Genomic DNA, 21,869 nt, shown 5'->3' on the forward strand with positions numbered 1-21,869 from the left:
CTCGGGTGAGTTCAGTGAGATAAGAATAAGATAAGAATTCTTTATTTCAGACTACATAGTCCATACATCTAATTTAATATATATATATATATATATATATATATATATATATATATATATATATATATATATATATATATATATATATTATAAGTAAAAGTATTTTAAAAATAAAAAATCATAGAGAATCACATATATTAATGAGGTGATCGTGCTTCAGACTGACTGAGCTTGTTACCACTCTGGAAACCATATTCCTACCAGATTTTGATCATACATTTCATATAGGCTTTTATGATCTAGATCTCATACAAGTTTGATTCACACATAATAATGAGGTAATTTTTCATTGGATATGATGAGCTTGTTAGCACTTGAGACTGTATTTCTAATCTGACTGGATAAAACTGTATTTTAAAGAGCTGACTTGGCTTTATAACAGCACTGGCACTTCTCAGCTAATGATTCATACCATAAGTAACCAAAAAATTGTACAAAACCCTTTTGTGAAAAGAGAAGACCCAAAGTAATGGCTGTTACAGTACTGCAGTACCTGATAAATTTACATTAGAATTTTTCAGACATATGAACAGTAGAGGATTACAAAACTAAATATGTAGACTAAGTAGACCTTTAACAGCTAATAATGATTAATAAGACATACTAGAAATAACATTTTAAAACACCTTGATTTATGAAGAAAGTTATTCTCAAGCTGTGTTTTTGGTCACAGCTTAAATAATGCATTAAATATGCAGCTTTTAAAGCAATCACAAACATAAAATATCCAATACTGGTGATATGCAATCAATTGTATATTAAAAGGACACTGTATGCACAGAAAAGTTGAAACCAGGGTTTATATATACATTGCTGATTGCTGTGGTGGCTGTATATATATATATATATATATATAGAGCCACGACAGCATACAGCATGGAAATCTTATTACTGCTCCTCCAAGATGGAAAGTCATATTAACATTGGGTTTTCACCAGGAGACTTATAATGTCACATTGGTACTAAATAAAAATGGTGCCAATCTAAAATCCAGTATGGCCATTATGGCAGCCATCTTGAAAATCTTGTTACTGCTATTCATTATGATGTCATGTTGGTCCTGAATGAAAATGGTGCCAATCTGACTTCAGATATGACTGCCACAATAAACATATTGAAAATCCTTATCAGTAATTCTTCTGAATGGATGGTCACATCATTATGGGGGTTTTCATTGCAAAATCTCCTAATGGAGGCTTTTTTTCTCCTAATCTTACTTCTTGTATGGCTGCCAAAGTGGATAATTTGAAAATCTTACCACTCAAGAATATCAGAGATGGAATCAACCCTCAGAAGTTACAAAGAAGCAATGGTCTTTTATTGCATGGCTTGAAATTGAACTTTAGCAGGCTGGCATTGTCCTAGGTTTTTGCTAGTGGTATTTTGTATTAAGATATCTGATTTATTCAGTATGCTGGTGGATGTTGAAAATAGCCTGATTTATGCTGGTTGAAAATATTACAACTTTACAGATGATCTAGTACTGAAGAAGAAAATTCATTTTGAACACTGAACTTGAATTTTTGGAATCATTGGTCCTTACAAGGGGCTTTTGCTATGAGTGATGCATATTAATGGGTTCTGCATCTCACTGATTTTTTGCCACTTTAAAGACAATGTTTGATTTTGATTAAACTTATTGAATAAGCTTGTGTCATCAAGATTATCAGAGCAAGGTCTCTGGATGTTCATGACGTGATTTGGCATCTGATTGGATGAGCTTGTCCAGTAATTATATATTCAGTCAGATATTTGATTAAATAGGCTTATGTCGTCAAGGTGATTATGAGCAAGATCTATGCATATTTATTTATGAGGTAATCTTGTTTTCTGTTTGGCTTAGTGTATTAACAGTCTGGAGATTAAATTTCTATCAGATTTTTGCTTTGGTTTTTTTGATAAACTTGTATTGTTATTGTTTTAGCTTCTATAGTAAGTGAAATATGCAAATATTAATGAGATGATATTGCAGCTGATTGGTTGAAAGTGTTTCCTCTTTCGATCTGCCAACCATTTTTCATCCAGTTTCAGTAAAATTTTGGTAAATGGGTTTATATAAGCAAGATCTGGGGCAAGTTTAGCTTTGAGCAAAAGACCATGCAGCCTAGTTATACCTTTGTGTGTGGAAAATAGTGAAATAAGTAAAACTGACAATATATAAAGTTGGGGAAATAGTGTACAGAGGATGCATCTTTCATTACAAAACCTGCTTAGAGCAATGCTCAAATGTTTAATTATTTAAACCAAGTGAGCAATACCAGGCCACCTTGGACCTCTTATGGTTGCCTCCCATTATCCTGAGTGATCAAGTGGTCTAAGGCGCTCACCATTCCTGATCGTTGCCATCTCACCTCTGTCTACGTGGGTTCGAGTCTCAGGCTTGGCTAATGTGGGTACATGAGAAAGTTTGCCAGTAGCTTCTCGTGGGTTGGTGGTTCTTCCCGGGGTTTTCCCGGGTTCTTTCTCCACCAGTTATACTGGACGCCATGTTTAGCCTATCTTGTGCTGAAAAATGGTGTTAAACCCTACAACAACAATAAAGTATGCAATGCTGATGCATCTTTTTATATTTTGGTTTTATCCCAAACCATTAGATCACCATAATATAGCAGCTGTTCAGAAATAGAAATTGTCAAGTTTTCGAAGACTAAAGCCTGCTTGAGCACATTCAATGTAAATTTACAAATGAAAATACCATTCATGTATGTCTACACATTGTACATTGCTTTAACACATTTAAACATTGTAATGTCTTACATCCATTTTGTAGTGTGTATTTGCATTCAGTCCATAACAGCCATTAGTATTTCTGACTCTTCTAGAATGCAAAACTTATTTAAGTCAACAATTGTCCTTTGCATGGCAGTATCAACTGACTAGGAATAATGAATGACTGCCGTGTCATTCCACTTATCTACTTATTGGTCAATAGTCAGCTCTGAAATTGTGAAATAATTGCTGATTTTATTATTAAATTTTAAATAATCGTAAAAAAATAAGTTTCCTAACAAAAATTGTTTTTTTAGAACAAACCTATTTAATCAGCATAAAAAGGGACCTTGAATTTAAGCCACATTATGCAGTGAGCTGGAATATTCAATGCTGAAGTATAACCTTGTCAAGAGAGAGACCAAAAAAAATTTGACTTGCTTGGACACTAAGCTGGAATACTCTGTGTCAGATATATCATTTTGAAGCAGCTTTCATTATGATGCTGCAATTGGTATGGGCTTGAAATACATAGGGCCAGTTAAAACAGGTTTCATTGTTATTTTGTAATGGTATCAACATATTTACAATCTGATGTTTTTTTTACAGTGGACAGCCAATCCAGTAACTGACATGTATGCTGATGCCGTGGTAACAGTGGTGCTCAGGGCAGAAATGGATCCAATGCCTCAGAAAAGTAGGTCATGCATCATCCTATAAATTCTTGGTTATTTCTTCAAGCTTGGAGTTGAAGTAGTACAATTGATAGAGCACCAGACTTGTATTCCAAGGATTGCAAGCTGGACACCCACCCAGGCTTTCACATGTCTGCTGTCTCAGTGCTTACTTGGGAAAGGCACTTAGCTCTTAGTGTGATATAGCCAATAATGTGTTAAAAGTATCCTAATGTATCATGTTACAAAGTCTGTTCTCTCTCTTGTTTTCATATAATAACTTGAGTTCTCAACCATCTAACATTACCCAACCTTTTAAATAGCATGTTTTTGGGTGAAGGATGAACCAAATTGAGATTAATCTCTAGAGGTCATATGTTATGACCACAAGAACAAGAATCAAAACTTTTGCAAAACTTACATTTGAGATTAGAAAGACGTATGTTGGTCTTGGGCCAAAAGGTCGATAGTGAGTAAGAAGAAAAATGGTTAGAAAGGAAATAACATCTTTTAGCATGAGTGTCTGACCAGTGAAAGAGGGTTCAACATAAAAGAAGTATAATTAATAATATAATGTACTATTTTCAGTCCCCTTGTTACTCTGGCATGATCAGTAAAGAAGTACAATTCAGTTATGGCCATCCCCAGAGGGGAATTTATACCTGCCATATTGTCTGCATGTTTTCAGACATGAATTTGTTTTGCTGTCCAAAGATATTAAATATTTTGATTTGATGTCTTCTGACAAATAGGGGAAGACAAAATATCTCACACACACATACAGATAGAGCACCCTGTACAAAGTTAGTGTGTTTGATGATGCACTGCACTGAAATAAAAACTGCAAGTACCATTAACCCATGGTACATAATGCTGATATGTTTTCCTGTACAATTCCTCTTTTAAATTATTGCTACCTACTATAAACATTATACCTTAAAGCAAATCCCTGGGAATTAAGGAATTAGACCTACAGTTGAAAATGTCAAGATTCCTAAATCCACAGTGAATACATGGATAAAAATTGTCTTATCTGCAGATCTGAACTTGAATTTATGCTTAGTAACAACGTTATGACTTGGAGTTTTAACACTGGTCTTGATATTATTGAACTTTCAAGATTATGACCAGGTTTTTATTTCTAGAAAAGACCATTTATTGAAAAGTTCTCTATTTGAAAAACATGGTGAACTTTCTAAATTGAGGAGGAATTTAATATAGAAATAAGTGTAGGTCTTGAAAATATAATGCTTGGTTTTCACATATTCTGTTGAAGTTGTTTTTGGTGTGATTTTTTTGTGTTGAAATCAGCTTGAAACCTTCAATTTTGTATCGATGAAAACAAGGCTGGGAAATTACATGAAATTATTTATGATAGAAAATATGGCTGGGAATTTACTTCCAATTGTGTATCCTGGCTTGGAAAGAAAAGAAATAGAGTAAAATTTGTCTCTTGAAAACCTTTATGAATCTAGGCCTGAAAATTGCATTAGTTTTGGAAGGGAGAAAAAATATACATAACACATATTCTGAAATCTTCCTGATGTTTTGTGCATGATAGAAAATATGTCTGGGAATTTACTTCCAATTGTGTATCCTGGCTGGGAAAGAAAAGAAATAAAGAGTAAAATTTGTCTCTTTCTTGGAAAATTGTATGAGTTTAGGCCTGAAAATTGCATTAGTTTTGGAAGAAAGAAAAAATATACATAACACATATTCTGAAACCTTCCCAACCTTTTGTGTATGATAGAAATTTTGGCCAGGAATTTACTTTCAATTGTGTATCCTGAAAATTGCATTAGTTTTGGAAGAGAGAAAAAATATACATAACACATCTACTGAAACCTTCCTGATGTTGTTTATTCACTATCATACTCATTTGATTCTGATTCCCAAACTTAGACATCTGCTTGACAATTGACAGAAAGGTTTTTATAAAAAAAAAGGTAGTTATTTTAAAAAATGCAAAATTTTCACACATTGGTTGTTTTTTTCTGCACAGATTTTTAGAGATTAGCAGGAATTATAGTCACTCATCCTAGAATGAATGGATCATGTAAGAATTGGAATTTATATGTTGTTGTTGTTGTTGTAGGGTTTAACGCCATTTTTCAGCACACGATAGGCTATTTATGATGGCCAGTATTAATGGTGGAGGAAGAACCCGGGAAAACCCCGGAAAGAACCACTGACCCTCGGAAAGCTACTGGCAAGCTTTCTCACATACCCACATTGGCTGAAACAAAGACTCGAACCTACGCAGACAGAGGTGAGATGGCAGTGATCCGTACCGGAGAGCGCTTTAGACCACTCGGCCACTCGGGGCCCTGGAATTTATATGAAATATTGGTCTATTTTTCATACAGTCACTCATCCTAGAATAAATGGCTCATGTAAGAATTGGAATTTATATGAAATATTGGTGCATTTTTCCTGATGATTGATGAAAAGGATTTTAAATTGTTTTTTGTTCTTGGAAGTTTCTTGATCACTTTATATGCAGTCAAATCTGTCCTAACTGTCACTTTTATGCAGTGGTCACATGTTCACAATGGCCATTCTAATTTCCTATCCTTCAAATACATTCCCCAATCACATTATGTTAGGAATATTAGCCAGCTACTTCGTGAATCCAGCCCTTCTAAAAGACAAAAATTGTCTTTTCCTGTCTATCTCATATTGACAAAGGGCAATAACTCTTGCCCATTACCTCCTCTTGCCACTGCCAGGTGTCACTAGTGTTTAGCTGCACAGCTGTACTGGTAACATTGTACAATCTAACCTCCAACAATCTAAACCATGTTTGTGTTCTAGTTGAACCATCCAACGTTCCTTTTAGACCTATTATGTGGATTCTGCTGCTGATTGTACACATTATTTTTAAAATTTTGCCAAATTTGAGTGATTTTGTCACCTTTAGATACCTAATCTATTTGACCTCATGCAAGGTCATTACGAGTTAGCACTACTTTGACTATTTTCTCTTACTCCATTTGTATTTGCAAGTTTTAATAAGCTGCATTGCTAATTTGTGTTTGATTTTTTTTTTCTTATTTGGTGTTGTTTTGATAGAATTGTTAACTAGGCATTATGCATCAGTTCATAGTCTGGCAATAGGCTTCTAATATGACACTTTTTTTCACTTTTCTGTTAGTAATGAGAGTGATTGAGCAAGTTAGTAATATATTGTATTACCAATTTATGCTTTATTTTCTCGTGTCATTTCAGTCGGAATGTCATCCATGTGCTTAAAGTGCAAAAGGTTTAAGCAAGGGAGGATAACCATGCCTCCTATATTGTGTGTACGAAATGTTCATTGTTGATGCCATGAAGCTTATGTAATACAGGGCTTTAGTGATCCAAAAGGCAGCTAAGGAGAAAGAATGCTGGACTATTGAGGAAGGAGAACATTGATGTCTTCAGCACTCATCCTAAGTCAACCTTCATTACAAGTCTTATGGGAGACTCTGGGAAAAGTACATTGGGTGCAACCTAAAGTTCATTGGGTGCAATCAAAAGTTCATCAAGTGCAACCATCAGACAATCGTATCAGCAGCAAGGGAGGAGGAGGAGGATGTGCAAAGATGTGAAAAATACAATGTGAACAGATACGTCGCCTTGTACAGGAGACAACAATGCAACAACTGACATAAGGGTAGATTTTACCCCTTTTTCCTTCCCTTGCCCCCACACCTTTTTCTGACTTATTGGGGGAGTATTCCCCCAATTTTATGCAGCCCAGTGGGTGCAAGTCCCTTTGCATGTCCAAGTATGTCCTTCAGTCGTGTAAGTCAGGATACAAGGGGTTCATGCTGAATCCATTGAATCCAATTCTTAATACTGCCACATCATTACCAGCCTTCCAGCCATCACCAGCATGGGAACCTTTTCATTGAAACAGTCCAGCCAAAAATATTGTACAGGGATCTTAATGACGGATCCATCGGCAACATACCATTATTATACCAGAGATTTCAGTGAAAAATCTGTCCATCCATCCAGGCCTTTGGAGCAGCCAGTGCCAGTAATAGCTGGACAGCCTTACATACTGCCAGTATCTGGGCCTACCATACCACCTGGCAGTTCCAACAGTGCCAGACTTCAGAATGTTCACTGCCTAGAAGACCAACCAGAGTCATCAGTGCTACCCAGCATGGCCTATGCACAGCTGCAAGCCAACCCAGAAGGGGACCCAACACACACAGTGTGACAAAATGCCAGCTAATCAATCATATTCAGATCCGACTATGGAGCAGACTGAATTCAGCTTTCAAGCCACAGTCAAGGAAATTTATTGGATGTTGTTCATTTCAGAATGTCCCCACCCCCTACTGCCACCCAAGACTGCAAAGTCAAGGCATTGGTAGATTTTGGTGAGGAGGAAGGGATGCCATCCTTATGGCTTCTTCCCCAGTTGGCAAAGATTAAAGAGATCAGTGACGGGCTTTCAGTTTAGATTGGTAATCCATGTAATTGTAAGGTGCTCTTCTCAGAAAGCCATGTACCAGTGACATTCTCCTCTTGCTGGTATAAAGCTCACTTCAGTACCTTCATTGTGGATCTCCGATCCCTCGACAAAAATTTAGCAGCCATCCTGATGTTGGCTCCATTGTACTACAGATTGGATGAAAATGTGTTCCATGCCACATCCAAGCTGGTTTGGAACATCGTCTTGACATCTTCAGTGTTAGGTTTTGGCTTCTTTGGCAGTCATTCGATTCAAGGAAAAATCCAGCAATAGCCATGCTTGGGAGTGAGTGACCAGGATTGCATCGAGTCCTGTGGCCTACTTGACCTAATATGACAGGACGCATGTCTGCAGTCTATGTCACTCAAACCTCATCATGCCCTAGCTTTATGAATGATCCCATTTGGGTCACCATTGCCTTTTGGATGAAGAATATAAGAAAACAACAGGTGGTGAAGATTGTGCAAAGGCCACTGTCTCCTAAAATTTTATTCAAAGCTGTTCTTATTCAAAAAAGCAAACAGCAAGTTGACACCCATCATCGACTTGAATTGCCTCAACCGACTGCCTCTCCAAATTTCAAGATGGAGACCACAAGATCAATCTGCCTTTCTGTCCAAAGGTACGAGATTGCCATCAATCCAGATCTGACTGAAGCATATTTTCATGTCCCTATCCACCCCCTCCACCCGTCATGAAAATGTCTCCATTTTGCTTACCACAACACAGTTTATCAGTTCAAAGTTCCATCCCTACCCGGACCGTCTTCTTCTGCACATTTGGCTGTTATCAAGGCAGACTTGCAAGGTAAACAATTTAAACCTTTAATTGTGGAGAGAATCTCGAGCAAAAAGGCCCTCCAGTCTGAAGACCTTCGAGGGAAAGTGGTATGTTTTCAATGACTGGTGACAGATCATCCCTCTGAGTGTCTCACTATTACAACTAGCTGATTTTTTTGCTCTTCAAGGAGAAACAGACATTAAGGGCTACCACTCCATGATCTGGGACACATTCCAACATCATGGCAAGATGTGATATTGAGCATGATAAAGACCTTTCTGATCTTTTAGCAAATTTTGATATCAGTCAACCAAAATCCCTCACCCTGTTCCCAAAATCGAATCTCTCCTGGGCTTTAACACGGATCAAATTGAATAAATTCAAACCTTTAGCCTGCACTTTGCTCAAGTTACCATCATACAAAACACGTTTCCTGATAGCTTTAGCTTCAGAATGCAGGGTAAGTGAGCTACATGCCCTTTCTGTCAATCCAAACTATCTTCAGATCGGATGGTTGGGTGGTCCACTTGACATTACCAGGCTTTGTAGCCAAAAATAGGATACCATTTGTTGGTGATCAAAGAGTCATTCGCTCACTCTGTTCCGCAGGCATGTCGAGAGCAGAGGCCATGCAAGATCTTGTTCGCACATTCAAGCATTACTTGAAATGCAGAGAGACAAGTCAAGGCACATGCAAACACTTCTTCCTTCTGGTGAAAACCAAGAAAAAGGACATCACCCCACAAGCCCTTGCATGTTGCTGAAATGGTTTTGGCGTATTCTGTGATCTCACAAGATCAGAGTCGCCTCATGATGATTACCACTCATGAGATTCAAACCATCTCTGTTTGCCTAACATTCAAATGTAATGTTTCAATCCAGGATATAATAGCTGTTGCATGCAGAGTCAACCTTCTTGAGTTTTTATTATAGAGATTTAGCTTCACTATTGACAGATTTAACTATTGTTGACCAATTGAAGCAAACTTCATCACTGTTAATTTGACTGGCAAACAGACTTTTACCTAAAAGCAAGATGTTGTTATATTGTGACTGAAGAAATTTATACTAAAGCATTGTTAGAGCATGAGAAGGGCATTAAAATGTCTTTAAAAAAATTATTGCTTCAGAAAACATGCAGAAAATAAACTATTTTGCAAATTTGAAAGAAACCTTCATAATTCTTCCATCTTTACTGTTCTTTCTTGTGGTCTGTTGTTTTAGTGTGACACATACTCACCTTTCCAGTGTTTATCTTTTCAATATAATTTAATTTGATTTTCAGATTTCAACCTCATCAAATTAAGCTGTACTATGTTTCATTATGCCTCCTGCCATATTCTGTGACATTTATTTAATGCAATACACACTGTAAATGTGATAGTGCCCAGCTCTTATTGTTAGCAAATAATTTCTCTCATTTGAATAGGGATCGGATAGAAAAATACTTAAGCAATTTCTTATCCCATTGTGTTATCCAAATTTTGGATCCCGGGATCTAGCACCTAAGCATGTTTGCCAATGCAAAGTTGATGGTTTCCTTGTTCCTACATCAGATCTAAGTCATATAGTATGCTGTATGAGTTATGAGATATTGTTTTACACTGTATGTAAAATAAAGTCCAAGCCTCACACAGAAGTTTACTTTTTATTTCAGGTGTACCACAGTCTGTAATTGTAGACAAAAGTCACATTCAGGAGTGTCTGCTAGAGATGCTGACAGACATGTTTGGTGGGGAGTGCATAAGTAAACTCATTCGAGGAAACTGCATCTCAGTCACTGTCGACAACAAAGTGGCCTCAATCAATGTGGATACACTGGTAAAAGTGTTTCAGTTTGACATCTTACAGTTACTTATAAAAAAGAAAGTTGCTTTACCAAATGATATTCATAGCACACATGTATACAGGAATGAAATTCATCTATATTCTTTTGAAAATATTTGTTACCTACATAGAAATACCATATTAATTCTCAGATAATTATATTACTAACTTGTAAATTGATTTTTTTTTTAAAAATTTGTCAACAGGTAAATGTTTAGTTGTGTTTGTACAGTTAGTCAAGGTTATTTTTGCCATCCCTTCCATATTATTGCATGACTGTTGTCTTTGATAATGGGGTTTCAGATTAATACAATATACTAATTTTGTTCCAATCACTTCTGGATCATTTGTCAGATGTCATAGAAAAGTTTTAGAGCCTTACAGAAAGGTATAAACAAAATATTTTATTTTCTAAAAGTCTGTTTAATGTAAAAAGAAACAAAACAAAATAACGTAAAAATTCCAGATTGTTAGCTGAATTACAGGCCAGTAACAGTAAACAAGGACCTCAGAGTCAAAAGCTCTATTTACTTCACTATATAGTGAAACCTGTATGTAAAGGGCAGTCATGGGGCATAATAAAATTGTCCTTTATAAACAAGTGTTCTTTATATACATGGTCAGAACTTTTAAAGCACAGTTACAACTCTGGGCATTGCAGTAAAATGCAGAAAAAGATAATAAAAACGAAAATCCAGCAATGAAAATTTAAACATTCAGCAGCAATAAAATGGAACAATTGGGGTGCTTGATAAGTTCTAAATTAAAAAATATGTTGAAAATTTTAGCGCAGTAACATTCATTATGACTTTAAATCCTGATCAACAATTTTTTTTAAAGTTAAAATTACTAAATATTCATTTCACCAGTTAGCTTCATCTCAAGGTCAACGGCCAGCATGACGTTATTCTATTCCAATACTTGCTAGTGTTATCAGCATGACGTTATTCTATTCCAATACTTGCTAGTGTTATCAGCATGACGTTATTCTATTCCAATACTTGCTAGTGTTATCAGCATGACGTTATTCTATTCCAATACTTGCTAGTGTTATCAGCATGACGTTATTCTATTCCAATACTTGCTAGTGTTATCAGCATGACGTTATTCTATTCCAATACTTGCTAGTGTTATCAGCATGACGTTATTCTATTCCAATACTTGCTAGTGTTATCAGCATGACGTTATTCTATTCCAATACTTGCTAGTGTTATCAGCTTGACGTTATTCTATTCCAATACTTGCTAGTGTTATCAGCATGACGTTATTCTATTCCAATACTTGCTAGTGTTATCAGCATGACGTTATTCTATTCCAGTACTTGCTAGTGTTATCAGCATGTCATTTTTTTTATATTATGTGCTTTTATTTGCTAGAGACAGCCATCCTTTGTAAAGCAAAACTTTTTAAAAAAGCATGAATAATATGGGCCATGTAATGCTTTTTGAATGGAACTTGAAGCAGATGGGTTAATGAGCATTACTAACCTTTCAATAGATTTTCTAAATTGAAATCAGCATTTTTGGTTATAACCAGGTTATAATGTCATAATTGTAATTTTTAACTGACTATTAATCTTGTACTAAGTCTAAGCCAAGTCTAGTCACGCATACTCACTTGTGAACCATTTAATTTATAGTATTATTGTAGCCACCAGTAGGGTACCCATCACTGTAACCATTTTTGATGTGATTGAAGCGAGGTCCTTTCACTGATGAAATTAGTGCTCAGTGAACTTTAATATCATTTAATGAGACCAAGTTGGTAAATAGTAATTGTCCATGAAATAGTTAATTGCCAAAAGCACACTGGGTTTCATGAGCCATGGTAGCTCTGTGGTTGGCATGCCGGACTTGTGACCATAAGGGTGAGGGTAAAATCCTATTATTGGACAGCCTGGGTCTGCTACCATGGTATGCCATTGGGCAAGGCACTTTACTCCAATTACCTTGGCACTAAATAATCATCTTGTGTTGCTGTGCCATCAAACCAAACAAAATCTGTATACACTTTATAGTGCAGTGGTGAGCCCTGATTTTGCTTATGTGAGTGTTCACAGTGTCCATAAATGCAACTTTATTGACCAAAATACAGTCCATTATCTGCATTAGACAGATGTCTGTTATATAAAGGACAAATATAGGAGACCTCCAGAAGTGCCATTATAAACAGGTCAATAAAGCAGGTTACACTCTACATACTGCCTTGTTCACTCTAACAAAACTTTAAAAATTCAAACTATTATTTTTTGTACTTAATAATTTTTTTTGTCTTGCAGGAAGTAAAATGTGAAGATGAGATTTTACAACAAATTATTCAGACAGCAGTAATTAAAGTTAACCAAGCCATAGCACCGGTCAAGACAGCCATCTTTTGACAGGAACCATAATTCTGAACCAGTCTTCTGCAGATCAGTTCTGTATCAGTTACCGGGTTGAAGATTTTTCCAGTTCCACTGATCAACAGAAAATAGAAAGCATTATTGCATCTATTGTGTTGAAGATTTCTGATGAACACTGTGCAGCAAGACAGAGTTTATCCTAAGTCCTGTTTAAACTCTGTACAGTTGTCCCTCATTGTATTGCACCTGTAACAGTACTCTGGCTCCTGTTGACAATATTATACTGGGGATTACTTTCTGCAGTTAGCACACATATATAAATATCTGCTGGCATCTTTAATTACAATGTATTAATAAAACTGAGCCATCTTGAAAATACTGGTGATCTGGTGCATATGTAACAATGTCTGACAAGATGAAAACCATGCAATTTTGATGTTTTCTGTTTCTTCATTTCTCCCATATCTAACTTACAAAGATCATGATTGCTTGTTGTTATGACATCTAGATTACTTGAAGGTTTCAAGTACCAATAATAAATCAGAGTTATGTGTGCATCTGCAATTTCTTGAGTTACAAACATTCTCTTATTGTATGTGTATCTAAGGTGCCATGTATTAAAATATAATATTTTCATGGTTTTGACCCATTTTAGTATGATATCTTGCATATGGTTCTTTAGTAAAAGCATAGGCTGTGTTCTAGTGGAGACATGTACTGTGTTGAGTGTAATAAGGACAGGGATGAATAACTCTTGAAATTCACTCGTCCCAGGGACAAGTGCTTGGGAATGTTTTCCTGTCAGAGCCTTCATCTGTCCATTGCATCTTCATTAAGTCATATGTTTGGGTCATTTCAGGCACTGGTGGAAATACCCGTGTTCCATTAACACATTTCTAATTATGAATTTAAAATGAATATCTACCTATTTCTCCATATAGTACAGTCCCAGATTACATTAACATTAGTAAAATAAACTGCCTCCAGAAAAGATGAAAAATTTGTTTCTTTCCTTATATATGCCATATTGACCAAGGGAAGAAACTTTTCTGCATTACCTTCCCCTGCATTACCTTCCCCTGACTACTACTTGGTGTCTCTAGTTTAAAGCTTTCACTCAGCTCTATCAACATTGTATTTCAATACTTCCCAAAATCTTTGCGAGTTTAACTGATCTATTCAGAAAGTTGGTATAGTCATTTGCTACATCTAGTTATCATTAGTTTTGAATGTCGATGTAAACTTTTTCATGTGTTGACTATGATTATTCTAACTTCATGCTCCAACACAGTATTGTTGGTGCAAGTTGTTGGTTGTTTATTTGCACTCACTGCTTTTGTAACTTTGCTTGTTTAACAAGTGTTGTTATTGTCATCGTTCTGGTCATTTCAGTAAATAATGGCAACCTAATGAAGGAAATGCAAGAAATTTAAAGCTAATGAGGATGAACATGAGCCACATCTTGCTTGCGTGAAGTGTTCATCATGCTGCATGGAGTGTTCATCATCCTTAACCTGCCTTTAGGTCAGTAGACATCTATATTGCTGAAAAGCATCAGGGGCAAAGGAGGTAAATTTCAGCATGATGTCTTGAACCTACATCCAAAGATGGCACTGATTGCAAGCATAGTGGGAGAAAAAAATTAATGTAACCAACTCTGGCTAATTGGAGAAACAAAGGGTTGCATAGTTGCCATCCCACATTCTTCCTAAACACTATTAAGCTGCAGATGCATCACCTGGTACAGGAAGTGACAATACAGTTACTGGCCTTGGTGGCCAAAATTTGTCCAAACAAGCCATCGCAAAACCTCTATGGATAGTTTTGAGTTTATGAGGGAGTGTCCCCACATATCTAGGCAGCTCAGTGGGCAAAAATCTCCACACCCCTCCATCTGAGCATGGTCTTCACCTTGTACATTTCTCACCTTCATGCCATAAACTGATACTATGGCTGCTGACAGCCAATCCAGCCAGCCATACCAGTTGCCTAGAGACCAGAGATCTATCACTTCCGTAAACAACACAGTTGACAGTTCCTTTGTATGTGAACCATATAGGGATCAGTTTGACCAATCTGTCCATTTTGTCCCACATTCTGCACAGGTGGTTCCATAGCCAACTGTCAATTGGTGGCTTCCCATTACTCTCTGGCTGTCCATACTGGCCAAGCTAGCCAAAGTACTTGCTCATCTGCCCATTCAATTGGTTATTTGTTCATTTTATTAATTGGAGAGACATTTAGATACACTCAGATAGACAATGGCCAATGCCTTGTCCATGTCTCTGGAAATGACCTGCATGGACATGGACATAGGGCCCAATGAAGAAAACCCAGTTAGTGCAGGGATAACCTCAGTCACATAACACATTAACCCCTGGAGGTTTTTGTCGTTTTTGCCTGAAATTCAAGTAGGAAACACATTTTGAAAGCTATTTCTGAGTAGATCCCAATACATCAACTTCCGTGTGATTTTCCAATAACCTAATGCCTAGTTGTGTTAGAAACATCGTTTTTCATTGGCTATTTGGCTCACGCATGAGCAGAAGGGTAAAAGTTTGAGTTCTTTTTCTTTTCTTTTGCTTAATGGACCCATTTTTTTCATATCAAGACTACTCTTTATTCCAAATACCCATCTTATCCTACTTTTTGCAAAGGTTCATCTGTCTATTTGCATTTCACACCGGTCTGCCTTAGATCTGAGACCAAAAAGTCTAAAATCATGACACAAAATCAGATTCCAACCATGGGTGAATTTTGGGTGGGAAAAAAATCAGGTCCAAAAAATGACATTTTTCCCTCTGTATTTTGTAGTACAACTAGAACTTCCAGATTATTTGGTATCATTGTAGAGCTACATCTGTCTACCTTTCTATAATACCACCCACTTTAATATATCATACATGACCTTGACGCTATAGAGCTTGGCAGTAGGCTACTACCTCCTGCCACATAAACTCGTTGCCAGGGGTTAATGTGTTAACATCCTCAAATCCCAAAATGGATTGGATTGGAGATCACTTTTAAAGTGGCTCTCAAGGAAATTTATAAGTGTGTTGCCTATTTTCAAATGCCCACAACCTCATATTTAAGAAGGCAATGGGACCCTTATTTCTGAGACAGTTCATTAAAGGGGATAAGGTTTCTCTTTCCCACCCTGACTGGCCACAAACACCATACTGGTTGGCATCAGACTCTTTCATTATCACCAGTGTTGAACTATTTTTGCTAAACAAACTGACGATCCACATTGTTTCAAAGTGGCTTCAGAGTTGATCTTTCCAGACCCCTCCCTTTTCATCCCCCCCCCCCTTTCATGACAAACATGCTATCAGATTTTCAAATTCCTTCTGTTCACCTGTCAAGGAATAATATACAAGTCTTTTGCAATTCCATTCAGTCTTCCATGGGCACTCACAAAAATCGCCAGTTGAATTGTTCTAGTCGACTTGATCAGCATTAACTGTGCTGTGTCTGGATAACATAGTCCAAAAATACTTGGTAAGATCAATCTCGGAGAAGGGCATTCATAATCATTTCATCCCCTATGTTCAAATATAGGGGTTTAAGTTCAGAGACTTGGAATGTGTTATTTACTGAGAGGCTGATTCCAACCTAGTTGTAGTCTTCCTCTAATCTGGATTATACATATATCAATTTTTTTTTTAATTGTCACCTTGAAACCACATTTACTAATTAGTTTTATCAAAGACTTATGTGTATTTGATTGTATGGGGGTTCATTAGGGGAATAATTAGTTATTTTGCAATACCTGCATCAGGAATCCCTCCAGAAAAGCCCTAACTGGAGGTTATGGTACGGTAAGTATGGATGCCTGTCAGTATAGTTGGGGAGCCAAACCTGTTGCCATACTACACCACGGCAAGTGGCAAGTGGGGTCCAGCGACCTACAAGTCCTTGGGAATGGTTTGCTCAATCTTGTGAGAGATGTTCCAAGGAAAATTCCAGCAAAGCAAACCTGCTCAGAAAGACAAGGTTACATGTGTTATCCCTGGCAAGACCAACTCCATCTTTATGTCTGGCTCATTGGGACACCCTTGTGAAGAAAGGAATTTCAGCCTTCAGTTGTGGAGAGAATGTTATGAGCCAGAAGGCCCTCCACTTTGATGGCTGATATGGGAAAGTGGTGATGTTAGGGACTGGTGCAAGCTCAACATCATATCCCTTTAAGTGCCTCAATCTGGCAGTTGATTGGCTCAGTATTACCTCCTACTATTACCACTTCCTCCAATGTTAATGTGATTGGGCGATGTATATAAAGGAGAAAGCCTTATTTTTGTAAATTATGTTTCTCTGTGAATATTTACCTATTCATATTAGGGCTGTTCCAGTAAATCATATATCCCTCCTGGGGACAGCACTTCAATAAAACTTCTGTAGGAAGTTTTGTTTCAAACTATTTTGTATCCGACAGTGGAAGGTTGGTTAGGAAAATCACTTCTGTTGTGGGTTGTGTTAGCAAAATGAGAAAACGCTGGTGGCGTTGTCAGAATTTTTTAAAAATGAATATATATTTAAAATCGCATCTTACCCCCTCCTAGTGGTCTAATGTGAATAAAACATTGGGTCAGAAAATGATACCAGTACACATGAGTGCACGTATTTTGAACGAACTAACATACTTTTAAAGCTGTGATACTCGTTCCTTAAATTACGTCAGTGTTGCGGATATGAAACATGCTTTGTGCAGTATGCAATTTTTAGTAAACTTTTAATTTTAAAAGTGCATTTCACAACGTAATACATCTAAAAACAGTTTCATCAGCACCGCCATTTGCTTAGTAGAGCCCGGATGTACAAGTAACCTTCCTAGGCTCTGTATAAAATGTCAGTAAACAAGAAGTTAACTTGTGATCTTGCAGTTAGTTCTAAATAAAAACAAACAAGTTCATGATGTATGAAAGTAATTTTTAATTCGGTTTTAAATACTGGTAAGAAAAGCTATTTAGACACAAATTATTATTAAAAAATGGCTTGACTGAAAAAGGCTGTGATTTGTGTTTGCTATTTCACTGATTTTAAAATTAGGTTAGGTGTTTCTTTTTCTTCATTTTTTTATATATAAGTATTATCTATAAATCAAATAATATTTCCAGCACTTAAAAGTTTTGGGTGAAACTGACTCAATTATAGTCTGACTATACCAACTGTTTGTTTGTTTGGAAAGTCTGTTAAGCATGCAAGGTGCAGGGGATGCCAGTATTAGTGCTATTCTGGTCACAGTCAGGTTAGAAATTATAAATCAATGGTTTAGTTGACATATTTATTCAAGATACCCATGTCTGAACAAACAGACAATGGGAATGTTGGACTTAAAACCCCAATACAGCATTATGGAAGAGAAAAATCTGGCATAAGAGGCAGCAAAGCACTGATATCTTTGGCAGAGTTCATGTTAGTGTAAACTCAGAGGTCTCGGAAATGCTTAATCACACATATTTGGATGTCAATTTTTTTAATTGTGGATGCAGAAAATCACTTAGGCATGAGTCCTCCATATGCCTATAATAGGTGGGTGGCAAAATTCAAAGACTCCTGCTTCAGCCACCTGCTTAGTGGGAAAATGTATTGATCAGTTAGCTGTGCTGATATTTACAATGACAGAATTTAGTGGCTGAAAGCCCCCACCCCCACCCCATGTACATGTCACCATTATAAGAGTACATCAAAAGAACATGCTGCAATAGGTGGGTGGCAAGATCAAAGGCTTTGACTGGCAGCTGGGTGGGAAAATCTACTGATATTTACAATGCTTGAATTCAGAGGTAGAAAGCCCCAGACATGTACATATGGTCATTTATAACAGTACATCAGATAAACAATTTTAGCTTTCATTATTGTGTTCATTTCCGAGTGTAGCGGAATAGGCAGTGCATTTGACCTCGGAATCATGACATGTTGAGACTTGGACTTGAATGAGTATTTTGGGGTTCAACAGCAAACTGACCAAGATTGTAACGAGATTCAGGAGAGTACTAAAGTTGCTAGAACCGATAGTTTGGATGGGACAGTGGCCAAGTGTTATAAAGTGTGTGATGCCTAGCTTAGTGCTTTGAATAAGACCTTCCTTGGATTGACAAAATTCAGACACGCTCTGATGGACAAACAAGAGCTATGTCAGTGTTATAAAGAATGTAGAAATTAAACTCAATGGCAACCAGTAGTTCTTATAATTTGAATAGTTTTCTGGTAGGGGACTGCAACTTTTGCTGGTGGGATTCCTATTTTTACCAAAATGGGAGTCCTGGACTCCTAGTTTCAAAATCCTAGCGAGACCTCTGGAAAACTTTTCTTTTTGGAACAGAGGTATCCAAGAGAGAATACCCATGGGGCCATATCTGTCAGATGGTGAAAATTGCACAACCATAAAGAACAGTAACTTGTTCAAGCTAGTTATACATATGTGTTTCAAACAGCAGTCAATGAAAGGAGTTCTTAGGACAGAATAATATTCATACACAGAAGAGGAGGATCATATTAAATTCAGAAACAATTAACAGATTAATGCTCATAGGGAACATCAAAGAATCCCCATACAACATTATTACGCATGTGTAGATCTCTAGTTGGCAGAACCACCATGGCAACAAAAGAATAACAAGACAAACTTTCATATCATGCAGACGTATTACCAAATGATGTACATGCTCTTTATGTGCAAAAATTAAATGACATTAAACATAAGAGACTAACTGATCTGTGTAAACTCAAAGCAAGATGGATAAAAAAAATTCCTGTTTGTGTTCTGTTCTTCCTATTTATATCTTGATCATGGTGATATCTTCTGAAGACATTTTGGCACTTAGTTCCAAGCCATCATTTGGTATTTGTATTAAAACTGGATTACTGTTATCTAGTACACAACATTTTGAAGCAGTGTAGTTAATGATGAAATTGATGAAAAAATACTTGATGTCATTCTGATATATGGATTCTTTACTACACTACTAATCTGTTCATCCTGATTCTTTTTTACCATCTCCTTTAGTTTTACTGGTACCAGTACTTTTAATAAAAGTGTAATTTCTTGCAATCTTAATATTTGTAATCGTGTATTATTGTCAAAAGGTAAAATGTGCTTAGTTTTGTTGTAAAATCTGAAACTGTTAATTAGCAAGAGACTAAAGTAAAAAGTGGGTCAACTTCATGTGTGCAGAAATTATTGCCATATTAGTGCTGTTAGAAATAACAGAATATTTGTACAAGATGTATTTTGCAGAGTTGTAAAACCAGCACTTGTGTTGTCACCACATATTCCATTTAAATAATAATATCATTATTTCTGCATATTCCTATCACTAATTTCCCAGTGGTATAAATTTTCTGATCTGATGTTCATTTCTTGTGCAGTTTTTACGCATCAAGAATTCTCACAGTATCATCAAAAAAAAAACAATGTAATCTGCACCAAATTGAGTTGTTTGAGAAGACATTAATGTTTTTAACCCAAAAATCACTTTAAGCTATGAATTCTGGCATTAAGGTCTCACATTAAATAACATTTGAAGTAGCCATGATAGTAGTTTAGGATGCAATTGGACTAATTTCACCTTTGGTATATTCAAATCTTGAATTGATGGAGGAACATGGCTCCAAAATAAACACATCAATTTTAGAACCTGTTCATTGACTATGAATCAAGTATATAATCCGAGTCCAACTGAATTGTTAGAAAAAATTTAATTCTTTTGACAACATCGTAATTAGCTGTCAAATATGGAGTAAGCCTATGGTCTTTCTGCCATCCTAACCAAGACCCCACCACAACCGTGTGACCATGCCCAATGACATCACAGTAATAATCGCTATACAACTAGAGATGACATCTCTTTAAGTATTTTGATTTAAGTAGAGCCTTAACAGAGTGGAACAGTAAGAAAGAGTGACAGATATTTAAGTGTTAGGGAGATATTTAACAATGGTTATTCCTCCTGCCATCACTCCCTCACTGGAGATCGCACACACACAAAACTTAGAGTAAATCCTGAAATCCTGGCAGCATCCCTGCAGGGGAGATAACTTGAATATCTTGTTAGTCTCTGGTCATCCCATATTTTTATTACGTGAACTTTATCTTACAGCGTGTCCAGTCAGCATGGTTGAAAAAGGCTTACAACCATTGAGAGTTGTTGAAGGACTCACTACATATATGAAAGAATGAGAACCATTCTATAAATCAGTGAAAATAAAATATAGTATATATGGTTTTGACTGTCCCTGATTGGTTGATAATGAAAGTAAGATTTTAGTAAAAAGAATCTTTTGAGAGCTTTTCCTACTTGTAAGTGAAAAAGTGAGGGACATTGTTTTATTAACATAATTTCCATCCCTTTACTGACCTGAAATCAGTAGCCAACTCTTTGGTGAAGTATTGAAAACACACATTTCAAATTTGTGTAGGTCCAGAAAACTTATGGTTTTCTTTGCACAAAAGCTGTCATCATAGATGTGTCTATACTGATACAAATTTGATCATGAGCACTCAAAATTTTAAATTATTGACTTCTAATATCATGGTGTTTGCACATGTTTACAGTGGGAACTGAATTAGTACAGAGAGTCCTGAATTCTTGAGTTTTGTGCAGAAACATGGAATCCAAGCAGAATACATCAAGAAATGTAGTTGTTTTCAATCTTGGATTTAGTCTCCCCGTTGCAGTTCACACTGATATGCATATTCACAGACAATTATTATAGTAGTAGGAAAAGTAAGTGAGAAATTTAGATATACATCATAAACAAGACAAACAATATGTGGGGGGACAAGATCATAAGAACAGGCTGGAATGGAGAAGTATAATAAAAACAATGAGTAGAAGTGTGCCTCTTTTTTTATGTGTGCAACATTATTTTCTCAGCTTCAGTAAGAAATTACATCAAAGAAAAGACAATAAAGGGTGTACAGTTAAATAAACCAATGTGAATTAAGCTGCTTAAAAGATTATGAAATCGATTTTAACCTTCTGGTTATATCTGTTCTGGTGCGTTT

The 21,869-nt window shown here is 36.4% G+C and overlaps 1 protein-coding gene across 1 annotated transcript in view; it reads left to right on the forward strand.

The window, feature by feature from the left end:
* LOC149787637 (cleavage and polyadenylation specificity factor subunit 3-like) overlaps positions 1 to 13,493 on the forward strand; it is an 83,934-nt gene extending 70,441 nt beyond the window's left edge. Inside the window, exons 15-17 of the mRNA XM_089973813.1 lie at positions 3,379 to 3,466; positions 10,349 to 10,512; positions 12,797 to 13,493. Coding sequence (XP_089829939.1) covers positions 3,379 to 3,466; positions 10,349 to 10,512; positions 12,797 to 12,895 — 351 coding nt within the window. The 3' untranslated portion in view covers positions 12,896 to 13,493. The remainder of the gene's footprint in view (positions 1 to 3,378; positions 3,467 to 10,348; positions 10,513 to 12,796) is intronic.
* The last annotated feature ends 8,376 nt before the right edge of the window (positions 13,494 to 21,869 follow it).

This window comes from Sinohyriopsis cumingii, chromosome 11 (assembly GCF_028554795.1).
Source record: "Sinohyriopsis cumingii isolate HCF-2022 chromosome 11, ASM2855479v2, whole genome shotgun sequence".
Lineage (NCBI taxonomy): Eukaryota > Metazoa > Mollusca > Bivalvia > Unionida > Unionidae > Sinohyriopsis > Sinohyriopsis cumingii.